Source organism: Panthera leo, chromosome D1, assembly GCF_018350215.1.
Source record: "Panthera leo isolate Ple1 chromosome D1, P.leo_Ple1_pat1.1, whole genome shotgun sequence".
NCBI classification, from domain to species: Eukaryota; Metazoa; Chordata; class Mammalia; order Carnivora; family Felidae; genus Panthera; species Panthera leo.
This window is the reverse complement of record NC_056688.1, coordinates 10,110,001-10,130,451: the sequence shown is the minus strand read 5'-3', so window position 1 is coordinate 10,130,451 and position 20,451 is coordinate 10,110,001. Positions and strand designations below refer to the sequence as shown.

General features: G+C 42.6%; 1 protein-coding gene across 2 annotated transcripts in view; it reads right to left on the bottom strand.

The window, feature by feature from the left end:
* The window catches only part of DIXDC1 (DIX domain containing 1), a 69,930-nt gene that overhangs the window by 39,671 nt on the left and 9,808 nt on the right, over positions 1-20,451 (bottom strand). Inside the window, exon 3 of one of the 2 annotated variants that reach the window (XM_042903989.1) lies at positions 16,949-17,014. The exons of the other annotated variant lie outside the window; for it this stretch is intronic. Within the exon in view, the coding sequence (XP_042759923.1) occupies positions 16,949-17,014 (66 nt within the window). The remainder of the gene's footprint in view (positions 1-16,948; positions 17,015-20,451) is intronic. 2 annotated transcript variants of the gene reach the window in all.

Below are 20,451 nucleotides of genomic sequence, written 5' to 3'. Positions count from 1 at the left end.
TGACCCTGGCTTAGGTATAAAACACCTAGGGGTGCCTGGGTGGCTCAGTTGGTTAAGCATCCGACTCGGTTTCAGCTCAGGGCACCATCTCGCGGTTTCATGAGTTTGAACCCCATGTGGGGCTCTGCACTGACACTGCAGAGCCTCCTTGGGATTCTCTCTCTCCTTCTCTCTGCCCCTTCCCTACTCATGCTGTCTCTGTCTTCCTCAAAATAAATAAATAAATAAAACTTTAAAAAAAAAACATATATGTGTATATACATGTGTGTATACATATATACACATATTTATACATATATAAAATAATAAAATTCCTAACCAGTCTCCCTGTATCTACTATCATCCTCAACCCACCCTCCACACATTCCTGCTTCAGATCCTTCACTGGCCTCTCCTGTCAAGATAAAATCCAACCATCTTGGCTGCATTTAGTCTGTCATGTGCTGGCCGCTGCCTCTGCTCCGCTTACTCACTACCCTCCCGTTTGCCTGCTGCGTTTCGGTTGGTCCAAACCATGTGCAGTGCCCCAAACGCACCACACTTTCCAGCCACTCTCCCTCCCTGAGCCTGCAGTCTCCTCTTAAGGCTGAGCCCAAGCATCACCTTTTCCAAGAAGCCTTCCCTGACCCTCCCACAGCCCAGCTCTGATCTCCCGGAGGACGTCCAGTGTCACACACGGTGCTGAGATCATAAGCCCAAACTGAGCCCACACTTTTGTGATTGTCGGGGGAGGGGGGGGTGGTTCCTGAAAGAGGAAATGAGGCAAAGGGAACAGTGAGCTCAAAGGAGCTCAGGTCTGAAGTATGCTCTATGCAGGGAGTCACAACAACTCAGAAGTACTGGACTTTAGGGTAGCAGGTGCACAACAAATATTTGTTTGAGTCAGTGAATCACTTGTCACATTTCATCAGGCCGAGACTTAAAATGATTGCAAAAGCTAATAATGCAGGGGCAGACAAGAACAAATGGTTTATGTTAGACCAAGATCATTTCTACTTGAGTAACCACAGCCTTCTTTTGGCTACTGAATAGAAGTTGTGTCTGATGCAAAACTGATGAGAGGTTCTAACAGTACTTTTCATGCACATTAATCTCACCTCTGGTTTCCAACAAGAGGATTCTACAGCATAAATGATAATAATAGTCACCACTGTTCTGAACACCTACTCTGTGTCAAGGGTTATGCTAGATCACTCATTCATTCATTCATTTTTAAGTAAACTCTGTGCCCAATATGGCACTCAAACCCATGACCCAAGATCAAGAGTCGCATGCTCCACCAACTGGGCCGGCCAGGTGCCCCTCTGCTAGGTCCTTTAAACACATTTTCCCTAATGCTAATCTGCCAGGAAGATTTTACTGTATCTATTTTGCTAATTGGAAACTGAGACTCAAAATAGGTAAACTCATTTGTTCCAGGTCACCAGACAGTAAAGCATGAATATGAAACTCTAATTCCCAAGCCAATGCTCTTTCCACTCAACCACACTATCACCTAAATAAATGCATCCCTGAAGTTTCAGTGAACCTTTCTCAAACTCTCAGAATGGAAGTCCCCTTAGTCTATACCACTTTCTCCCCCACATCCAATGTTTGGGTCTCTTGTGTAATAATCTACACTAAGTAGCTATCTACTATTCCAAGGGTGGCCCCCAGGCCAGCAGCATCAGCATTACCTGGGAGCCTGGCAGAAACACAGACTCTCAGACTCCACCCCACCCCTACTCAATCAGAACCCACACTTTAAACAGATCTCCCAGTGATTCATATGCACATTAAAGTTTGAGAAGCACTGATCCAGCCTACTGTTCCCACCCCTTGCTGTGCTTCAAGATCACAAAGAAAGCTTTTAAAAAAACAAAGACATGTAGACATTACCCCCATCAAATTCTCTCCATAGGGTAGAACTCAGAAAGCTTTATTTTCCCAAGTTCCCCCATATGATTCTTGTAGAGCTAACCTGAGTTTTCTCCTAGCTAAACATTACAATTCCCTTAACCAAGGGGTTCTGTAAATGCTGATTACCCATCAGAGTCACTGGAGAAGCTTTTTAAAAATACTAATATCTGCCCAGCAATTGTCCTACTAGGTATTTACCCAAAGGATACAAAACTACTGATTCAAAGGAGCACATGCACCCCGATGTATACAGCAGCATTATCTACAATAGCCAAATTATGGAAAGAGCCCAAATGCCCACTGATAGATGAATGGATGAAGAAGATGTGGTATATAAGGGGTGCCTGGGTGGCTCAGTCAGTTGAGCATCTGACTTCGGCTCAGGTCATGATCTTGCCATCTGTGAGTTCAAGCCCGCATCGGGCTCTGTGCTGACAGCTCAGAGCCTGGAGCCTGCTTTGGATTCTGTCTCCCTCTCCCTCTGCACCTCCCCTGCTCGCACTCTGTCTCTGTCTCTGTCTCTGTCTCTCTCTCTCTCAAAAATAAAATAGGCATTAAAAAAATTTTTAAAAAAAAAGATGTGGTATACATATACAATGGAATATTATGTGGCCATCAAAAAGAATGAAATCTTGCCATTTGCTATGACGTGGATGGACCTAGAGTGTATTAGGCTAAGCAAAATAAGTCAGATAAAAACAAATATCATATGATTTCACCTATATGTGGAATTTAAGAAACAAAACAGATGAACATGGCGGTGGGGAAGACAGGGAAGCAAACCATAAGAGGCTCTTTTATTTTTTAATTTGAGAGGTGGGGGGGAGTGCACATGAGCAGGAAAGAAGGGCAAAGGGAGAGAGAGAATCTTAAGCAGGCTCCACACTCAGCACAGAGCCCTACTCAGGGCTCAATCCCACAACCCTGGATCATGACCTAAGCCAAAATTAAGAGTCAGACGCTCAGCTGACTGAGCTACTCAGGCACCCTGAGACTCTTAAATATAGAGAACAAACTGAGGGTTGCTGGAGGGGAGATGGGCAGAGGATGGGCTGGGTGGCTGATGGGTATTAAAGAGGGCACCTGTGTTGAGCCCTGAGTGTTATATATAAATGATGAATCACTAAATTCTACTCCTGACATCAACATTACACTATATCTTAACTAATTAGAATTTAAATAAAAACTTAGAAAAAATACTAATGTCGGGGGCCCACTAGAGAATAGTTAGAATTTCTGAGGGTGGGGCCCAGTTATACCAATATTCCTTAAATTCTTCTATGCACATCCAGAGTTGCAAGCCAAGCTCACATTCCTTACCCAAAATGGTAAGTATTTCAAGTATTAGTGATCTTCTGTCTAAATCTATCTGAAACTGAGACATCTAGAACCTAACACAATACTCCGAGTTTAAAGGAGACATGAAGATTCCTCATTCAAGATATTTTTCTTCTCTTTCCTTCTTCGTTCTTCTCTTTCCTTTCTTCCTTGGCCACCAGAACACATTATTGACCTACACTAGGGGGTTATTCAAAACCCCTATTATTTTTTATTTCATTAGCTGTCCAGTTTGAAATAATTTCAGACTTACATAAAAGTGGCAAAATTGGTACAAAGAGCTCCCCTATACCCATTTACCTAACTGCTTCCCCAAATGTTCACTTCGTCCACAACAGCAACAGAACAGGACATTAACACTGACACAGTACTATTACATAATCTCCAGACCTTATTCAGATTTCCCCAGTTGACCTACTGTCCTTCTTTGGTCCAAAAGATCTCACACTACATTTAGTTGTCCTGTCCCTTTGGTCTCTTTCAATCTGGCTAAGTCTTTCTCCGTCTTTCATGATCTTGACAATTTTGAAGAATACTTCCCAGTTATTTTGTACACTGTCCCTCAATTTGGGTTTGTCTACAATTTCTTAGTGATCAAATTCAGGTTATGGGTTTGGAACATACAATACCCTTCTCTGTGCATTATATCAAAAGACACATGATGCTGATACATCACATTATTGTTGAAATTAACTGTGATTACACAGTTAAGGTAGGTGTCTGCCAAGTTTCTCTACTGTAAAGTCGCCATTTTTCCCTTGTAATTGATAAGTATTTTGTGGGAAGATTTGAGACCATGAAAATATCCTTTTCCCTATCATCGCTTTACTTAACATCCATTTTTCCTTTCTTAAAAATCATTGAGTATTCTTTTCCTGATTGATTACTATGACATCTCCCAAATGATGATTTTCTAATTCCATCATTCCTTCTACACTTACTAGTTGGAATTCCTAATATGAGGAAAAGCTATTTCTTTTCCCTCATTTACTTATTTATATCAGTATGGGATTGTGGGTATTTATTTCACTTTCGTTATATTAATCCATTACTATCATTATTTACTTGTGCTGCTCAAATTGGGACAAATGTTGGCTCCTGTATCCTTTTCATATGCTCCACTCACTTTTTTAAAAATTGTGGTAAAAAAATACATCACAAAAAATTTGTCATCCTAGTATTTTTAAGTGTACAGCTCAGTAGTATTAAGTATATTCACACTGTTGTGCAATGAATCTACAGATATCTTCATATTGCAAAATGAAACCCTATACTCATTAAACAATAAATCCCATTTCCCTTCCTCCCAGTGCCTGGCAACCACTGTTCTACTTTCTGTTTCTATAAATTTGACTATTTTAGACAACTCAGACAAATGGAATCATACAGTACTTGTCTTTTTGTGATTGGCTTATTTCACTCAGTGTAATGTCCCCAAGGTTCATACATGTTGTCCCTTGTGTCAGATTTTCCTTCTTTTTTAAGGGTGAATAATATTCAATTGTATGTTTATACCACATTTTGCCTATTCATTCATCTGTTGATGGACATGTGGGTTGCTTCTACCTCTTGGCTATTGTGAATAATGCTGCTATGAAAATGAGTGTGCAAATACCTCTTCAAGATCCCACTTCTTTTGGATATAGACCCAGAAGTAGGACTGCTGGTTCATATGGCCTGATCATGTTCTTTGAACATTTCCTTACTTCCTGGTGTCATGAGATATTCCACACTCCTCGTCTTAGGCTTTCTCTGCCCAGCTCTGGAATCAGTTATTTCTCAAAAGAACTCTAGTTCTTTGGTTTTTAGAAACCAAAATTTGGGCATGAGTTGTACTCATTGTTACTGGGGTTACATTCTTGACCCTCTCAGTAGTAGAGTACAAAATGCATGTATGTAGGGGCGCCTGGGTGGCTCAGTCAGTTGAGCGTCCGACTTCAGCTCAGTTCATGATCTCACCACTTGTGGGTTCAAGCCCTGTGTCGGGCTCTGTGCTGACAGCTCAGAGCCTGGAGCCTGCTTCAGATTTTGTGTCCCGCTCTCTCTCTCTGCCCCTCCCTCGCTCATGCTCTGTCTCTCTCTGTCTAAAGAACAAATAAAAAATTAAAAAAAAAACCAAAGAAAATGCATGTATGTATACACACATATGCACATACACCTTGAGAGACAGACATATGATGAATGACAGCATAAATTACACTGATCCCTCCTCCAACCAAGCCCACAGAGTTCACTTCTTCCTGTCCCTTTTCTTTATTATAACTCCTTTCTCCCAGTGAGAAACCAGAACTCTCACTCTCCACCATATATTTACTAATATTTGCTTGATCCTAGAAACACATAAGTTAGTGTCAGACTTGCTAACTCATACCTTGTGAAAAATTAATTTACCAACCATAATATAATATTTATGCATAGTTCTTTTCGAATTTAGAGTCAAAATGCTGATGCAAAATGACTTAGGTTAGTTCTTTTCTTCTCCAGTCCCTTCAGTGTGGTTATGTTATTCATTTGTAATACAGTGGGGTTCGTTTTGTACTATCAGTAGTCCATTTTGGGTTCTCTCCACATTTTGGATGATTAGGTGCATGGATGATTGCATGATTAGCATGATCCTAAAAGTCAGAGCTGTACAAAAACATCTAGTCAGGAAAGTGTCACTGCTACGTCATTCTTTCTACTCCATTCCCTTCTCTCAGTTCTTTCCATCTATTCCCATCCACCTCATAGTAACCAACCACATGAGTTCCAGTTTATCCAGAAAAAGGACACGTGTATACTTGCTTATTTCCCTTTCTTTCTTATGTGAAAACTAGCACAGTACTGATATTCTTTTTGTACTTGGACTTTGCACTTCACTTCACTTAACATAGTCTGGAAATCACTCTACACTGGTTCAGAGACTTTCTTTATTCATGTTTACAGCGACCATAGCACTCCATTATGTGGACATACCATAATTTATACAACCATTCTCCTGTGTATGGGCACTTAGGTTTTTCCCAATGTTTTGCAATTACCAACAATGCTGCAATGAGTGAACATCGTATAGGCCTGGGTATTTTCACGTGGATGCAGGTCTGCCTTCAGGGTAGATTCCAAGATGTGGGATTGCTGGACCAAGAGGCACGCAGGTATGTAATTTTATCAGATATTGCCAAATTCCCTGCCAAAAGGATCGTATCTCTTTGCATTCCCATGAGGAATGCACGAGCGCACGACTTTCCCACAGCCTTGCCTACAGAATATGTTGTCATACTTTTAATTCTTGCCAATGTGATAAGTGAGAAATTGTACCTCAGTGTTTTAATTTTCATTTCATTCATTATGAGTTTGAATTTTTGGTAGGTTTAATAATCCATTTTATATATCTTACCTTTTATAACTTTTTTCATATCTAAATTATTGGTCTGTTCATGTCTTTTTCTCGTTTTTCTATCAAAGTTTCTGGTCCTTTGTCCTGCCATTTTTTTTTTTTTTAACGTTTATTTATTTTTGAGACAGAGACAGACAGAGCATGAACGGGGGAGGGTCAGAGAGAGAGGGAAACACAGAATCCGAAACAGGCTCCAGGCTCTGAGCAGTCAGCACAGAGCCCGACGCGGGGCTTGAACTCACGGACCGCAAGATCACGACCTGAGCCGAAGTCGGACGCTCAACCGACTGAGCCACCCAGGCGCCCCTGTCCTGCCATTTTTAAGAACTCTTTGTTTCTTGGGAATGTTACCCTTTTGCCTCTGACATATGTTGCAGAGACTTCTCAGCTTTTCAGTTGTCTTTTGAGTTGACTCAGGTTGTCTTTTTGGCCATGAAAGAGTTATTTTTATATAATCAAGTTTATTGATCATTTATTGTATTGCTTCTGAATTCTGAGTGATGGTTAGAAAGGCTTTCCCTTCACTGAGGTGAAAGAAGACTCCACCTGTTTTTTTCCAGTTCTTGTCTGGTTTTATTTTTACATTCAGATCCCTAATCCATTTGGAGTCTATTCTTATATATGATGTGAGAAATAAATCCAATTCATCCTTTACAAAAAGCACCATTTATTAAAAAGTCCCTCTTTACCCCAATGGTCTGAGATGCTACCTTTATCATATACCGAATTTCCAGAAGTCCTTGGGTCTGTTTATGGACTTTGCATCCTACATAACTCGTATATTTGTTGATTCATGCATGTTTTAATTATAGAGGTTTTACAGTACCTTTTAATGCTCAGTAAAGCTAGTCCCCCCACCCCCTGAAAATTTCCGTTTTTTAGTATTTTCTTGAATATTCTTGCATATTTATTTCTCCATATGAATTTTGTTATCTTTACCTAACTTCCTAAAAAAGTCTGTTGGAATTTTTATTGGCAGTATATTACATTTATAAATTAATTTAGGAAGACCTGTCATATTTAGAATGTTAAATCATAGTCCTCAAGAATGGTGATGTTGTTCCTTTGGTTCAAATGTGTCTTCCAGTAGCATTGAAAAAATTTTTTATTGTTTATTTATTCTTGGAGAGAGAGAGAGAGACAGAGCGCAAGCAGGAGGGAGACACAGAATCCGGAGCAGGCTCCAGGCTCTGAGCTGTCAGCACAGAACCCGATGTGGGGCTGGAACCCACGAACCATGAGATCATGACCTGAGCCAACGCCGGACACTTAACCGACTAAGCCACCCAGGTGCCTCTTCCAGGAGTGTTTTAAAGTTCTCCTCCTCCTACAGGTTTTACACAGTTCTTACTAGGTTCATTTCTACGTACTTAGTCTTCCTTGTTGCAATTGCAAATGAGCTTTCCTGTATCATTATGGTCTCTAATTGGCTACTTTTTGGGTAAATAAAACTATTGATTTCAGTATGTTAATTTTATATACTGTTACCTTATCGCTTATTATTTGAGATTTATCACTAATTCTCTCAAATATTTCCAGGATTATCATATCTGCAAAAAGAAATAGTTTTATTTCATTAGTAAGCCTTGTGCCTCTAAACCAACTTCTCTAGCCTAGTTGCGCCAGTTAATACCTTTGATACGAAGTGGAATGTGGGACGCCTGGGTGGCTCCGTTGGTTCAGCGGCTGACTTCGGCTCATGATCTCATGGTTATGAGCTCGAGGCCCACACAGAGACTGCTTCAGGTCCTCTGTCCCCCTCTCTCTCAGCCCCTCCCTGCTCGCTCGCTCTCGCTCTCAAAAATAAGTAAACATTAAAAAAAAAAAAATGGAATAGAGTGGAGAATGGGTATCCTACCCATGTTTCCAGCCCTAGAAAAAATATTTGCAGTGTTTCCCAATTTAGGAAGATACAGGTTTTAGGACTAAGGTATATGTATTTTATCATGTTAACTATATCAATCAAGTCTTATTTTCATGACCATTTTATGAGGAATGGATGTTGAATTTCGATAAAAGTTTTGTCAACCTTCATTGTAATAATCCTATAGTTATTTTTCTTGAGATCTATTAATATGGTATATGATACTAACGGATTTCCTAATAAAGAACCTATCTTGCATTCTTGGAATTAAACCCAGGTGATGATAGTGAATTGTATATTTAAAATTTTTTTAAATGTTTATTTATTTTTGAGAGAGAGAGAGAGAGAGAGTGAGTGTGAGCACAAGCAGGTGAGGGGCAGAGAGAGAAGGAGACACAGAATCTGAAGCAGGCTCCAGGCTCTAACCTGTCAGCATAGAGCCCAACCGGGGGGCTCGAACCCATGAACCGTGAGATCGTGACCTGAGCTGAAGTTGGGTGCTTAACCGACTGAGGCACCCAGGTGCCCCATGAATTATATTTTTAATGTGGTATTGGATTTTATTTAACAGTGTTATGTTAGTACAATAGCTATATCAATATCGATATAGATAGATATAGAATATGATATACAGAGCATAGGGACTATCTGATGATACGTGGCAGTTTGGTAGAATTCCTCTATGAAATAACCTGGAGCTGGTACTTTTTTTGAGGAACAGTTCCTTAATAAGACTCTCTATTTCTTCCATAGAAATTAGTCTGTTTAAATTTTCTGTCTCTTTCAATTTGGGTCATCAGCATTTCCCTAGGAAATTATCCATTTCATCAAAGTTTTAAAACGTTTTTTACACAGACTTGCAAAGACTCTTGCGATTTTTTGTTTCAATGGTTACTTCTCCCTTGTCATTTCTTACTTCGTATACTTGTGCTGTCTCCCCTTTTCTTCTTCATTGTGTTAACTAGCAGTTTGTCTAGTTTGGTGATTTTTTCAAGAAGTCTTAAAAATAAAATGGTTTCAAGAATTGTTGCTATTAAGTTCCTCTAAAACCATGATACCTAGAACCAAACACAATGCTCTGGGTGTAAAACCAGACACTCAGCTTCCTCATTCTGTCCTCACATTCTATCCTCCTCCTCCTCCTTCATCTCTCCTCTTCCTCTTCCTCCTCCTCTTTTCTTTTTTTGTTACCACCTCACATTGTTGACTCATACAGTACTGCCAACCAAAACCCCTACATAATTTTTAACACATTCTACTGTTAAACCAATCTCTTCCATCTTTGTTCTTGTAAAATTGGTCTTCTTGATCCATATTTACCTATAGTAAATTTCAGTCGTGAAATTCCATCTCACAAGATCCTTCTAGATGGTATCATTTCAAGCATTCATTCATTCATTCAAATCAACCAACATTGCTAGGAATTGTGCCAAGCCCAGCTTACAGGCTATGATACAAAGTAATTACAGTGTCGATGGAGAAATACTAACAAATGCTATCTGTGCACAGAAGGAGCAACAGGATGGAAGGATGTGGGGATGAGGGTAGGGTCTAGAGGAAAGGAGACATTTGTGCGGTTCCCTAAGGATGTTTGCCAGTTACAGAAGGGGAGAAGGGCATCCTACAGAGGGGTGGTTAGAAAAAAAAAAAAGCACAGTGAAGGCATATGGTGTCCTGGAGGAATAGCCAGTTAACAAATTAGCGTGTGGGCAGAGCCATCAGAGGCAGGCAACGATGATGGAGAAACAGGTCAGCACAAGACCTATCTGTGCTCAGACTTTCAGCTCAAAGACCTTCAACAGGAACGTGTGGAGTTTTGAAACCGGAGACTGAAACAGTGAGACCTGCAACTTAGAAAGGTCTACTCTGGACACAGAGGAGAACATGGGGTAGAATAAGAAGCACCCAGATTTGGAGAAACCAGTGAGAAGACCAGGCAATAATTCAAGTGAGAGAAGATGAGAGCCTGAACTGAAGCAGTGTAATTAGGAAAGGACAAATTCCAGAAACAAGTCAGGTGACTGACAGGACAAAAGCAGCGACAAAAAGAGAAGGTCCAAAAAGTCATACCTGAGGGATGGGGATGCTTTAACTGAGATGGAAAATATCTGAAGAGCAAATAGTTCAGTTTTGACAACAGTCTGAGCTATTTGAAGCAATAGAGCAAAGATGTTCCACAGCAAGTTGGCAAAACACAGGTACTAGAGCACAAGAGATGGGGGAGGGGTGGGAGATGCATGTTTGAGGGTATCTGTGTGTGACAGGTATAGACTAGGTGCAAGGAAGACCGGAACTATGACCTATTGAGTGCTTGCTACCTACCAGGACTGTGCTAAGCACTTTACCACTTTATTTACTTACAAAAATAAATATATAAAAATATTTTAATTTATATATACATAAACAATATACATATTTAACATTGATTTATTAACCATCCCCCCCCCCCCCCAATGCATACACACACAATCATCCTCATTTTACACATGTGGAAACCAAAGTTTAGAGCAACAACATGCCCAGGGTCAAAGGGCTGCTAAGTGGAAGAAAAGGGATTGGAATTCAATGCTGACTCCAAATCCTGGGATCTTACAACACCCCAAAAATTAAAGTGAACTATAAAAAGTTTTTCGGCAAGAAAGGGAGTGGAAGGAGCACCAAAGGGAAAGAAGAAAATGAAAGTGTACTAACTGCCAATTCTTGTCAGTCATTGAATGAAGCACTTTTTATGTACTATCTCCTTTAATCCCCATACCCGATCGCTAAAGCCTATGTTATTAGCCCCGTTTCTTATATAGGAGACTTTGCTCAAGGCCATAGCACTGGTGAATGATGAAAAAAGGGATTTGAACCCACTCCACCTTACTCCAAAGAATATAATGACATGAGCAAAAATGAAATTATTGGAGTGCCTGGCTGGCTCAGTCAGTAGAGCATGAGACTCTTGATCTCAGGGTCATGAGTTCAAGCCCCATGTTCGGGGTAGAGCTTACTTTAAATAAATAAATAAATAAATAAATAAATAAATACAAATAATTTTAGAATAAGTGATCCAATGAATAGAAAAAAAATCAGGAGAAAGTGTTATGTAGGAATCCAGGAATGAGAGAATTTTAAGACGGACGGTCAGGAAGGTCAAATGCTGTCAAAAAGTCAGGCTAAAGACCGGAAAGCCCATTGTGTTGAATAATTAACAGGCTCTGGTGACCTTTTTGAGCACAGATACTGCAGAGTGGTAGGTGAGAAGTCAGACGGCAGTGAACCCAGTGAACCTAGAAGACACCAGGAAGTAGGAAAGCAGGAGCATTGGGGGGAGGAGAGAGGGTGTGAGCTGGACCGCAAGGGGGGTGAGGGAACAAGGGTGTCTCGGGATGGGAAGACACTGCAGGCAGAGATGAGGGCTTGGTGAAGGAGAAACACACTCAAGGGGAGGGTGAGTGATGTGGCAAGGTTTCAGAGGAGAGGACTACGTCCTCCTCTGTGAGGAGGCGGGAACAGGTACCTATGTGGGGAAGTTAGGAGATGGGGAAGAGGTGTAATTGGACTAAGTAACTAACGTGAGTTTGCTCATGGGTGAGTCACATATAGAAACCACAGCAGGTGGAGCTGTGGCACAAAAGAACCTTTATTTGCAGCAAATTAAGGAGATCTAGGGAATAACTTGCAAAGCTGAAACTCCCTGAGGAAGGGCGGATGGGTTCCTTTCCTTTAGGGTTAGGATGAATATTTAGAAGAGGGAGCCTTTGTCATGGTGTGTAGATGTGGGCATAAGGTCACACATGCAGCCTCAGGTAACTTGCCTATACGGGCATTGCATGTTATGTAAATGAGGCTTGTGCTCCTCCTTGGGCAGATATTTTAGTATGATAATGAGATGAAGGAACTGTCAGGCATCCCATGGGTCAACCCACCGTCCATCTGCTCAGGGGTGTCAGGGGTTAAGCTCAAACTGGTCTGGGCAGTATTGCTTCAGGGGTAGTTTCTTGGTTTAGGCCCATGGGGTCTTTAGCCTGAGTTAAGAAATAAACTGGAAAGAAGAACTCAAGGAAAAAATGTAGGACAAAGATCAGTGGGTCTAGGCAGGTCTACGATGCAGTAGGTCCACTAGCTGTGGAGAGTGAGAGGGAGGAGCAGAATGAAGGAGGCTTCGGGAAGGGATGCTGTGGGAAGCTGGGAAGAACAGTGACTGCTAAAGATGTCCCGGCAACACCAAAGACTCAGCCAGGGCTGCAGACCAGGATTCTGTAACTGAATCTATCAGCGAAGCTGCACGATCTCCTCTAACACTGCTCGGCAGGCCTGCCGGAGAGAACCAGGGATGGGCTCATCCAGGACAGGCAGCAATCAACCAAAGCAAAGGGAGTGCGGGAGGTGGTGAGAGTGTCTTTCAAGTGACTGCTGGTGGCATCTGCACCGGGGACAGGAGGTCAAAGGAGCGCTGAGAACCTGACAGGACAGAGAAGGCTGATGAGATTGAAAACGGGTTTGATGGGAAGGAAGGAGTGTGGAGATTGGGGTTGTGAGTGGAGAGCGCAGTCTCAGAGTTCAAGATGTCAAGGGTAGGACCCTCCTGTGGAATATGTCCCAGGATGTGGCTTTGCTGTGGTAGCACAGAGGGACAATCACTGCAGTGGGGAGGGGAGGCTAGACTATCTTCATCTCGGGGCCTGAAGGCAGTCCAGGAGAACGGTAGGGATCCAAATGCTGAGCACAGTTCCTATTCTGCCCAGATTCAAGTCATTTTAAAAACTCAGAAGCATGAAATCATTAATAAAATGAAAGCATTAATATCACTGATCATCATTGGTTGAATCCTTGATAAAAATCTTTTTGGTTGAAAAATGTCATGTTACTACTATGTCTGCATGTTGACAGAGACCTCCTCAATGGCATCTAACAAAGTGACCGCAGAATCACAACTGAGTGGGGCCACTCTCATCCACAGGTTAGGGTGCCCCCGCTTTAGGTCTCTGCTTAGCCAGCAAGTCGGATCGGGGAAGCTGAGCACTAAGCCAAACCTCCTCTTTGATCTGAAGGCATCTGTACCTCACACCCAAGGGGAAGGCCAGACCCTGTTCTTGCTATAAATGCCTACTGCTGGCTCTGAAAAAAGGATTTGAAGGACAAAGTAGACACCAGGAGAACCAGCCACACCACCCACTTCCCCCACAAAGATGTTTATCTTAAAAGAAGCCTGTGTTGCAAGCCTAGGCCCTGAGTAGCAATGCTGCTTGGCTTTAAAATTTACTAGAGTTCGTCTGCAGCAGATGAAATACCATATGCTTTTGCAAGAGGCTGTTACTCTCTGGGGATTGGACTGGTAGTTTTATTTTTCTCTTTCTTCTCATCCTTGTCCTTGTCTTCCTCCTTCTTCTCTGTTACTCTCTGGGGGTTGGACTAGTAGTTTTATTCTCCTCCTCCTCCTCTTCCTTCTTTTTTTGGTCCCATAATCGTTTCTCAAATTATAACCCATGTGAAAGCCAGATATGTAAAATAGGGAGAAGGAGAGATTCCCTGATTAGGGCCAGGGTGAGGGATCCAGAGCATAGCTCATCCAACCCTCTTTTTCTCCACCTCCAACTCCCTACCCTAGCCACATGAGATAATTTCTTAAGGGGTTCTTGCAACAGGTGGGGGAAAAAAAACCCACGGAATTTCATTTACTTCTAGCACTATCATTTTATTAGTCAATTATTCCATGAAGACAAGATGCCAATAGGTTCAGCAAAATGAAAATATCTGGAATATGAAGATATACATCTTGATCGTGCCCCTAGTTCTTGGTCTATTTCCAAAAACAACAGGTGGAGAATCACAACAGGACAACAGATTCAAATCAGGCCCACACGGTGGTGGAGCTAACGGCTCTCGGGGTAGCTGCCCAGGTCACAATGATTCCCCTTCTATAGAAACACACACCATCTGCATACACAGTGATGGGCCCTAGGTCTGGGCTGGTATGACATCACCTCCTCCAATGGCCACAGCTGATTGGTCCAGTTGAGTTGACTGTTCAAGTCCAACCAATCTCTGGAATTTTTTATCTGGCCTCCAGGAATAGAATCAGTCTCCTTCTCCCCACCCATCTTTCTTTGACAAAGTTGTAAGACATAAAACTTAGATGTTGCCATAGACCGTGATCCCCACCTGAGAGAGAAAAGGCATATAGAGTGAAAGGGAATAAAGCCACCCACAGAAAGAACCAGAGAGAAGTGGCAAAAAGCAGAAAAAGGGGGCCTCCAGTGTTTGAGTTCTTGATTTTCATTGGGACTCTGCTCCATTCTTGCCTTTCCATGGTTTAATTTTTCAGCCTTTCCTTGGATTCCATGAGTCAGTAAATTCCAATTTCTATTTTGCTAGCTCAAGTTGGGTTCTTGGCACTTGCAATCAAACTAATAAAAAAAGCAAGACAATCAAATACACCATGTCAGTGGCAGAACTAATCGTGGTCCAGATTTAACATCTCTAACTTGTTCTGAGGAAGCTGGAAAGATACCTGTGTAATCCAGAAGTCTAGAAAGACAGGCTTTTGGTGCCAGTCCTTTGAGTCGGGCATCAGGGGGAAGAAAAGTAGGTACAGCAACACTCCTCAGCTGTCTGAGCAGGATTTTGGCTTGGTGAGACCGAACGGCTGTAAAGCTGTGTCAGCAGCGGTAGCACCAAAGAGTGGCTGGTGTGGGCGGCCCTTAGCAACCCCATAATCTCCATTAGCTCCCTCGAAGACACTCCAAATAGCCCTACAATATAAGTTAAAACTCTTCCAAGTAGAGACAGTTCTGTTCACCATCTTCACTCATATAGGAATCTTGACCTTGAGACCACTCTTGTGCTAATTGTGACTTTCTTTCCTGTTTTTCTTTGGGACCTGCCCCTCCTTCCAAACAAGTTTGCAAACCCAGCCTCTCCTCTCTGTCTCCTCTAAGTCTCAAGGTCAAAGAGACTTCCTGCAGGGGACTTGTTTGGTTAGACTTGCAAAAGGCACTGACTGGGCTTTACCAGGAAAGTCTATGATTTACTGTTCCTAGTGTAGAAGCATCCAAAAGTGAGCTCTGTGGCTCCCTGCTGGGAAGCAAGAAAGGCAAACAAAAAGAAGCAGCAGGGCTTTGGTGGTATGCTAGAGTTCAGGAGGAGATCTGACTGGCTCAGGAAGGAAATCAGCTTCACAGTGAAACCAGATTCCTGTGTGGAACTGAGACCCTCCAACTACAGAAGATGAGGGGGTGGGGAGTCCCTGCTGAGAAACTGGGGGGAAGGCAGGTTTGGAAACCTTGAGTTCTTCTTGGCCTGAATTCTGCCAGGAAGAGAACATAATATGGTATAGCTTTTCTGTTAACTCTTTCAGGCCTTTACTGAGCCAGGAAAGGCTACTTATTCATTGAACCTGGTGGCTAATTAGGTAAAAATAAAGATCACAAGTAAAAATATCATTAAATTTCTTCTTCCCATATAGGCAGCGCTCTTCATATTAGAGTTCAGCCTGGTGGTCAAAGGATAATATTCCACAAGGTGAAAAACCGAAGATTTTCTTTTTAAAAAAAAAAAAATTTTTTTATTAGTTTTATTTTTGAGAGGCAGAGAGAGACACAGCGTGAGTTGGGGAGGGGCAGAGAGACAGGGAGACACAGAATCTGAAGCAGGCTCCAGGCTCTGAGCTGTCAGCACAGAGCCCGATGCAGGGCCTGAACTCATGAGCCGCGAGATCATGACCTGAGCTGAACCTGGACGCTCAACCAACTGAGCCACCCAGGCGCCCCAAAAACCAAAGATTTTCTGAAAGATTTCATCTCCTAACCTCATCTTTTTAAAAAAATGTTTATTTATTTTTAAGAGGGAGAGAGAAAGAGAGCACACACACTCAAATGAAGAAGGGGCAGAGAGAAAAGTAGACAGAGGATCCAAAGCTGGCTCTGCACTGACAGCAGAGAGCCTGATTCAGGGCTTTATCCTACAGACCACGAGATCACAACCTGAGCTAAAGTCAGACACTCAAAAGACTGAGCCACCCAGGTGCCCCTCCTAACCTTATTTTAAAATTTCCACTAGTTGCAAGTTCCACAAACACTTTGTTCCTTCAGTACAAGTTATAAAGTAAGTGCTCAATAAGTGAATGTGAATGAATGAATGAATGGGACATCACTATATAAGTCTACAAGTGTCGCCTATCCTAGAAACAGGTCATGGAGCGACTCTTAGAGCCTTTGGGATTGGTTCCCTATTCCCTTACCATCCCTGACCATTGACGGTCATGTTCATTACCACTTAAATGGGGCCTGGTTGGGGGTTAACATACAAGGAAATATATTCAGTAAAGTGTCATTTTGAGACTCTGGTCCCTGCAGCCTACACAAGGCCAGTAATGGCCAGTGAAGCATTTGCGGTGCTCCCCAGTCTCTCTGAAGTGCCTAGGGGAGTGGTACTTGGCAAACAGCACCCTATCACTGCTCCACACGCCTGGCCAGCCCTTCACTCACCATGAGGAACAGAAAGCTGCCTGATAGCTTGCTGCCTGGGAGCATCTGTTTAGCTGGCATTGACTCCTGTGGGAACAAAGCCAATGAGCCTGGGTGAGGAGAGGAGAAATCAGTCAAGATTAGAAGAAGGAGGGGGAGGAGGAGGAGGAGGAGGAAGAGGTGGTGGTGGTTGGGGAGTGTAGTGCTTTGTTACATTGAAGACTTAACGGGCCTTTTAATTTCTACAGCAAAGCACAGAGGAATTCATTGTGGAAATATCTGGAAGCCTCTGGTTGGCCCCATGTTGCAAACCCTACTTCATGGAAGCATGGGGCAGAGGGGTGAGGTTTGCTGCAGCGTTCCACGCTTTCTACGTCCCCCTTAGGGGACGACACCAGACAAAGGCTCTTCTTGAATTTCTCAGGGACCACCGTGCGGATGAATTTCCATGTGGGAATACAAATGTCTACTATTCTACCCGGAGGGAAACTAGTAAGGAAAGTCTTCCAGGTCACACGTTTTAAAAATGAAGGTTCAGACAAGTCATTTCCAGTTGACCAACCCTTTAATAAATCATTCCCCATAACTTTCAGCCCCTCAGGCCATTTACACAACAGCCAGGCTCAGGTTCACCCTGCCTGACAAATAAGATGTCTACAACACCACAGTTTCCCCGGGTTTGATACTCTGAATATTTACTTTATTTTCACTGACCTATGAGCTCCACTAAGGAACAGACTAGATGTTATTTGACTTCTATTTCCAGAGCCTGGCAAGGTGTCTGGTAAACATAGCAATTCAGTGAATGTCTGTTGAGTGAGTGCTTCCATGCATGTTTTTACCATGCGGGGAAAAAAGTCTGGTCTCAGCGAGCAGGTAGGTTGGTAAATAGTTGGTGCTTTTCAGGATAACATTAAGTAGAAGCTAGCCCTATGATCTCCCATGAACACTACCCCTTTTAGGATGCTTACCACATTAAGCATCCCATTACGTTTTTTTTCAGTACACCTACAAATTACTCCCTGTAACTTCCTTGGAAGCAAGAACCAGGTGTTCCTGCTTCAATTATTTCATCCATCCCTTTGCCCGGTAAATGAACCAGACAACTGAATGAGTGAATGTTTATTAGCCAAACCATATTAGAGCCTCAGGTCTATCAAAATCTTCCAACACAATCACTGAAGTCTTTTTAAAAGTAAGTTCAGCCGCCCGAAAAACACTTGCAGAAACGAATGTTGGCACATCAGCCAAAGACAACGCTCATATGACGACATCAACACCAAGTAGCAGAGGAAAAAAACAGCTTTAAGGCACATGCAGAATGGGAAAAATGTGCAACATGGAAAGCCTGGCCAGGCCCAGAACACAGGAGAAAGGGGATGACAGCCAGGGTAGGCTACAGAATATGGCAGCAGCCAAAATTTGTGGATAATTCACAATGCAGATTAACCATGTCAATGAAAGGAACTGCTTTCACAGCACTGACATAGGTCAAGTCTGTGGGTAATTTGTCCGGTGTGTTGAAGCCAGGGATTTGTCCAGGGAATGTGGAAGAAAGTGGTCATGCATGGTGGCAAATGGACTGAGAACAGAGGCCAACAATGTGTGGAGGGAAGCCTTGATTCAGAAGGCAGGGTTTTTCTCTGCTGCAGGATTCCCTTGTAATTAACCAATTAAGGCCAAAGCTTCATTTCCTGTGGCAGTTTTCTCTGCCACACAGAATGAGGTCACAGCCCTAACCACACAGATCTATAGAGCATCTGGGTGATGAAGAATGGCTTCAGATATGCTTGGATCATTCCCCGGAGATGATTGGACACATGTGTGGTATTCTTAGCCTCAGTAGGAAGAGTTTCCCAGAGGAATCAAAGTGTATTCTGACACCAGCTTTTAAGTCCTTATTTACATCCTTATCACATGACTCTAACAAAAGAGATAGAATATTACTGGATCTATTAAGCAACCCTAGAAGCTGCAATAGATCAATCAGGCCTCCATCAAGTCTGAAATAACCAATTGTAGCATTATTCTGTACCACTAAATGTGATTCTCTATGTGAAAAGAATTATTTTTAACATTTATTTTTGAAAGAGAGAGACAGAGCATGAGTGGGAGAAGAGGAAAGAGAGAGGGAGACACAGCAGGCTCCAGGCTCTGAGCTGTCAGCACAGAGCCCTATGAGGGGCTCGAACCCACAAACTGGGAGATCATGACCTGAGACCAAGTCCCGCGCTTAACCGACTGAGCCACTCAGGAGCCCCGAAAATAATTATTAATATAACTTATTATGTATGTGAAAGAATTATTTACACTTTAAGGAGCCACTGGGATTTAACAAATCACTGTTAGTATTATTTAGATGATGTCAATTTCTGAGAGAAACCATAAGTATTTATTGGCTATCAGAATTCTACAAACAGAAGAATCTACAAATAGAAGGGATGGATTGTACCTAAGTCTGTGAAAGGAGTGGAGGGAAACTGACAGGATGGGCAGAAAAATCAAATATCAGAGAGGGACAAGAGGCATTGCTGCATTATTCTAGATGAGTTAATTATAAATTGGTGTGTGTTGTTTTGGCCAAGAGACTGTGTTACCACCACAAGCAGAAAACTCTCCCGCTGTCCTTTTTCCTTACGTTTTACAAGAATGGGAGGTCAGAGGATATTTATGGAAGCACACTAAAGCATGAAAATGCAGCCAAGCCTTTTGCCTCTTCAGTTTACCCGGCTTTTCAGCTGAAAGGTTCAGGGGTAAAAAGGATGAGAAGGCAAAGGCTAGGGCTGACTATGCTGCTTTCCTCCTCCTAATAAGACAGTGGGACCCGATACTGGGGGTGGGGCTGGGGGGGCAGAGTTAAAAAAAAAAAAAAAGTGGGGAGGCCATGGAAGGACCTAACGAGCTTGTGCCACAATTAGTGGATAAGTCAAATGATAGGAAGCCTGAGACCAGGAGACGCTCAGAGGCCAAGAGTGAGAGAAGAGGAACCCGGAATACCGGTAGCATTCAAAGAGGTGGCTTCCTGGCTTGTGTGTGTTTCATGTCTCAGAGTGTAGCTTTCTTAATAATCTTTCTTAATAATCCGTTCAGGGAGGGCTGGTGCACAATGAGGAGCCCTGCAGTGCAGGCAGGATGCAAGCCCCGCCCTTCGGGGAAGGTTGTGACATCCCTCAGCCAGAGGAAAATTCCGACTCCCTTGATGAGGTGAGGACAGCATTTCTACAGTTTTCCTCTGTGTCAGGAACAAGGCTGGGGCACAGGGGCCAGGGCTGGTAAGATTCCGAGACAGGTGAGCTGCAGAGCTTCTTAATTAGAAACAGGAATTGAGGAAAGAGCCTACAGTGCAGAGGGAGAAAGACAATCTCATGCGCAAATTCATGAGAAGGGTAGCCTCTGGGGAAAAGGCCAGGATTGGAGGGGTGGCCAAAGGCACTCAGTCTTGTCTGTAATGTTCATATTTAAGAAGACAATGTATTCATGTGTTAAACTAATCTTTAAAAAGTCTTATATTTAAGAGAGACATA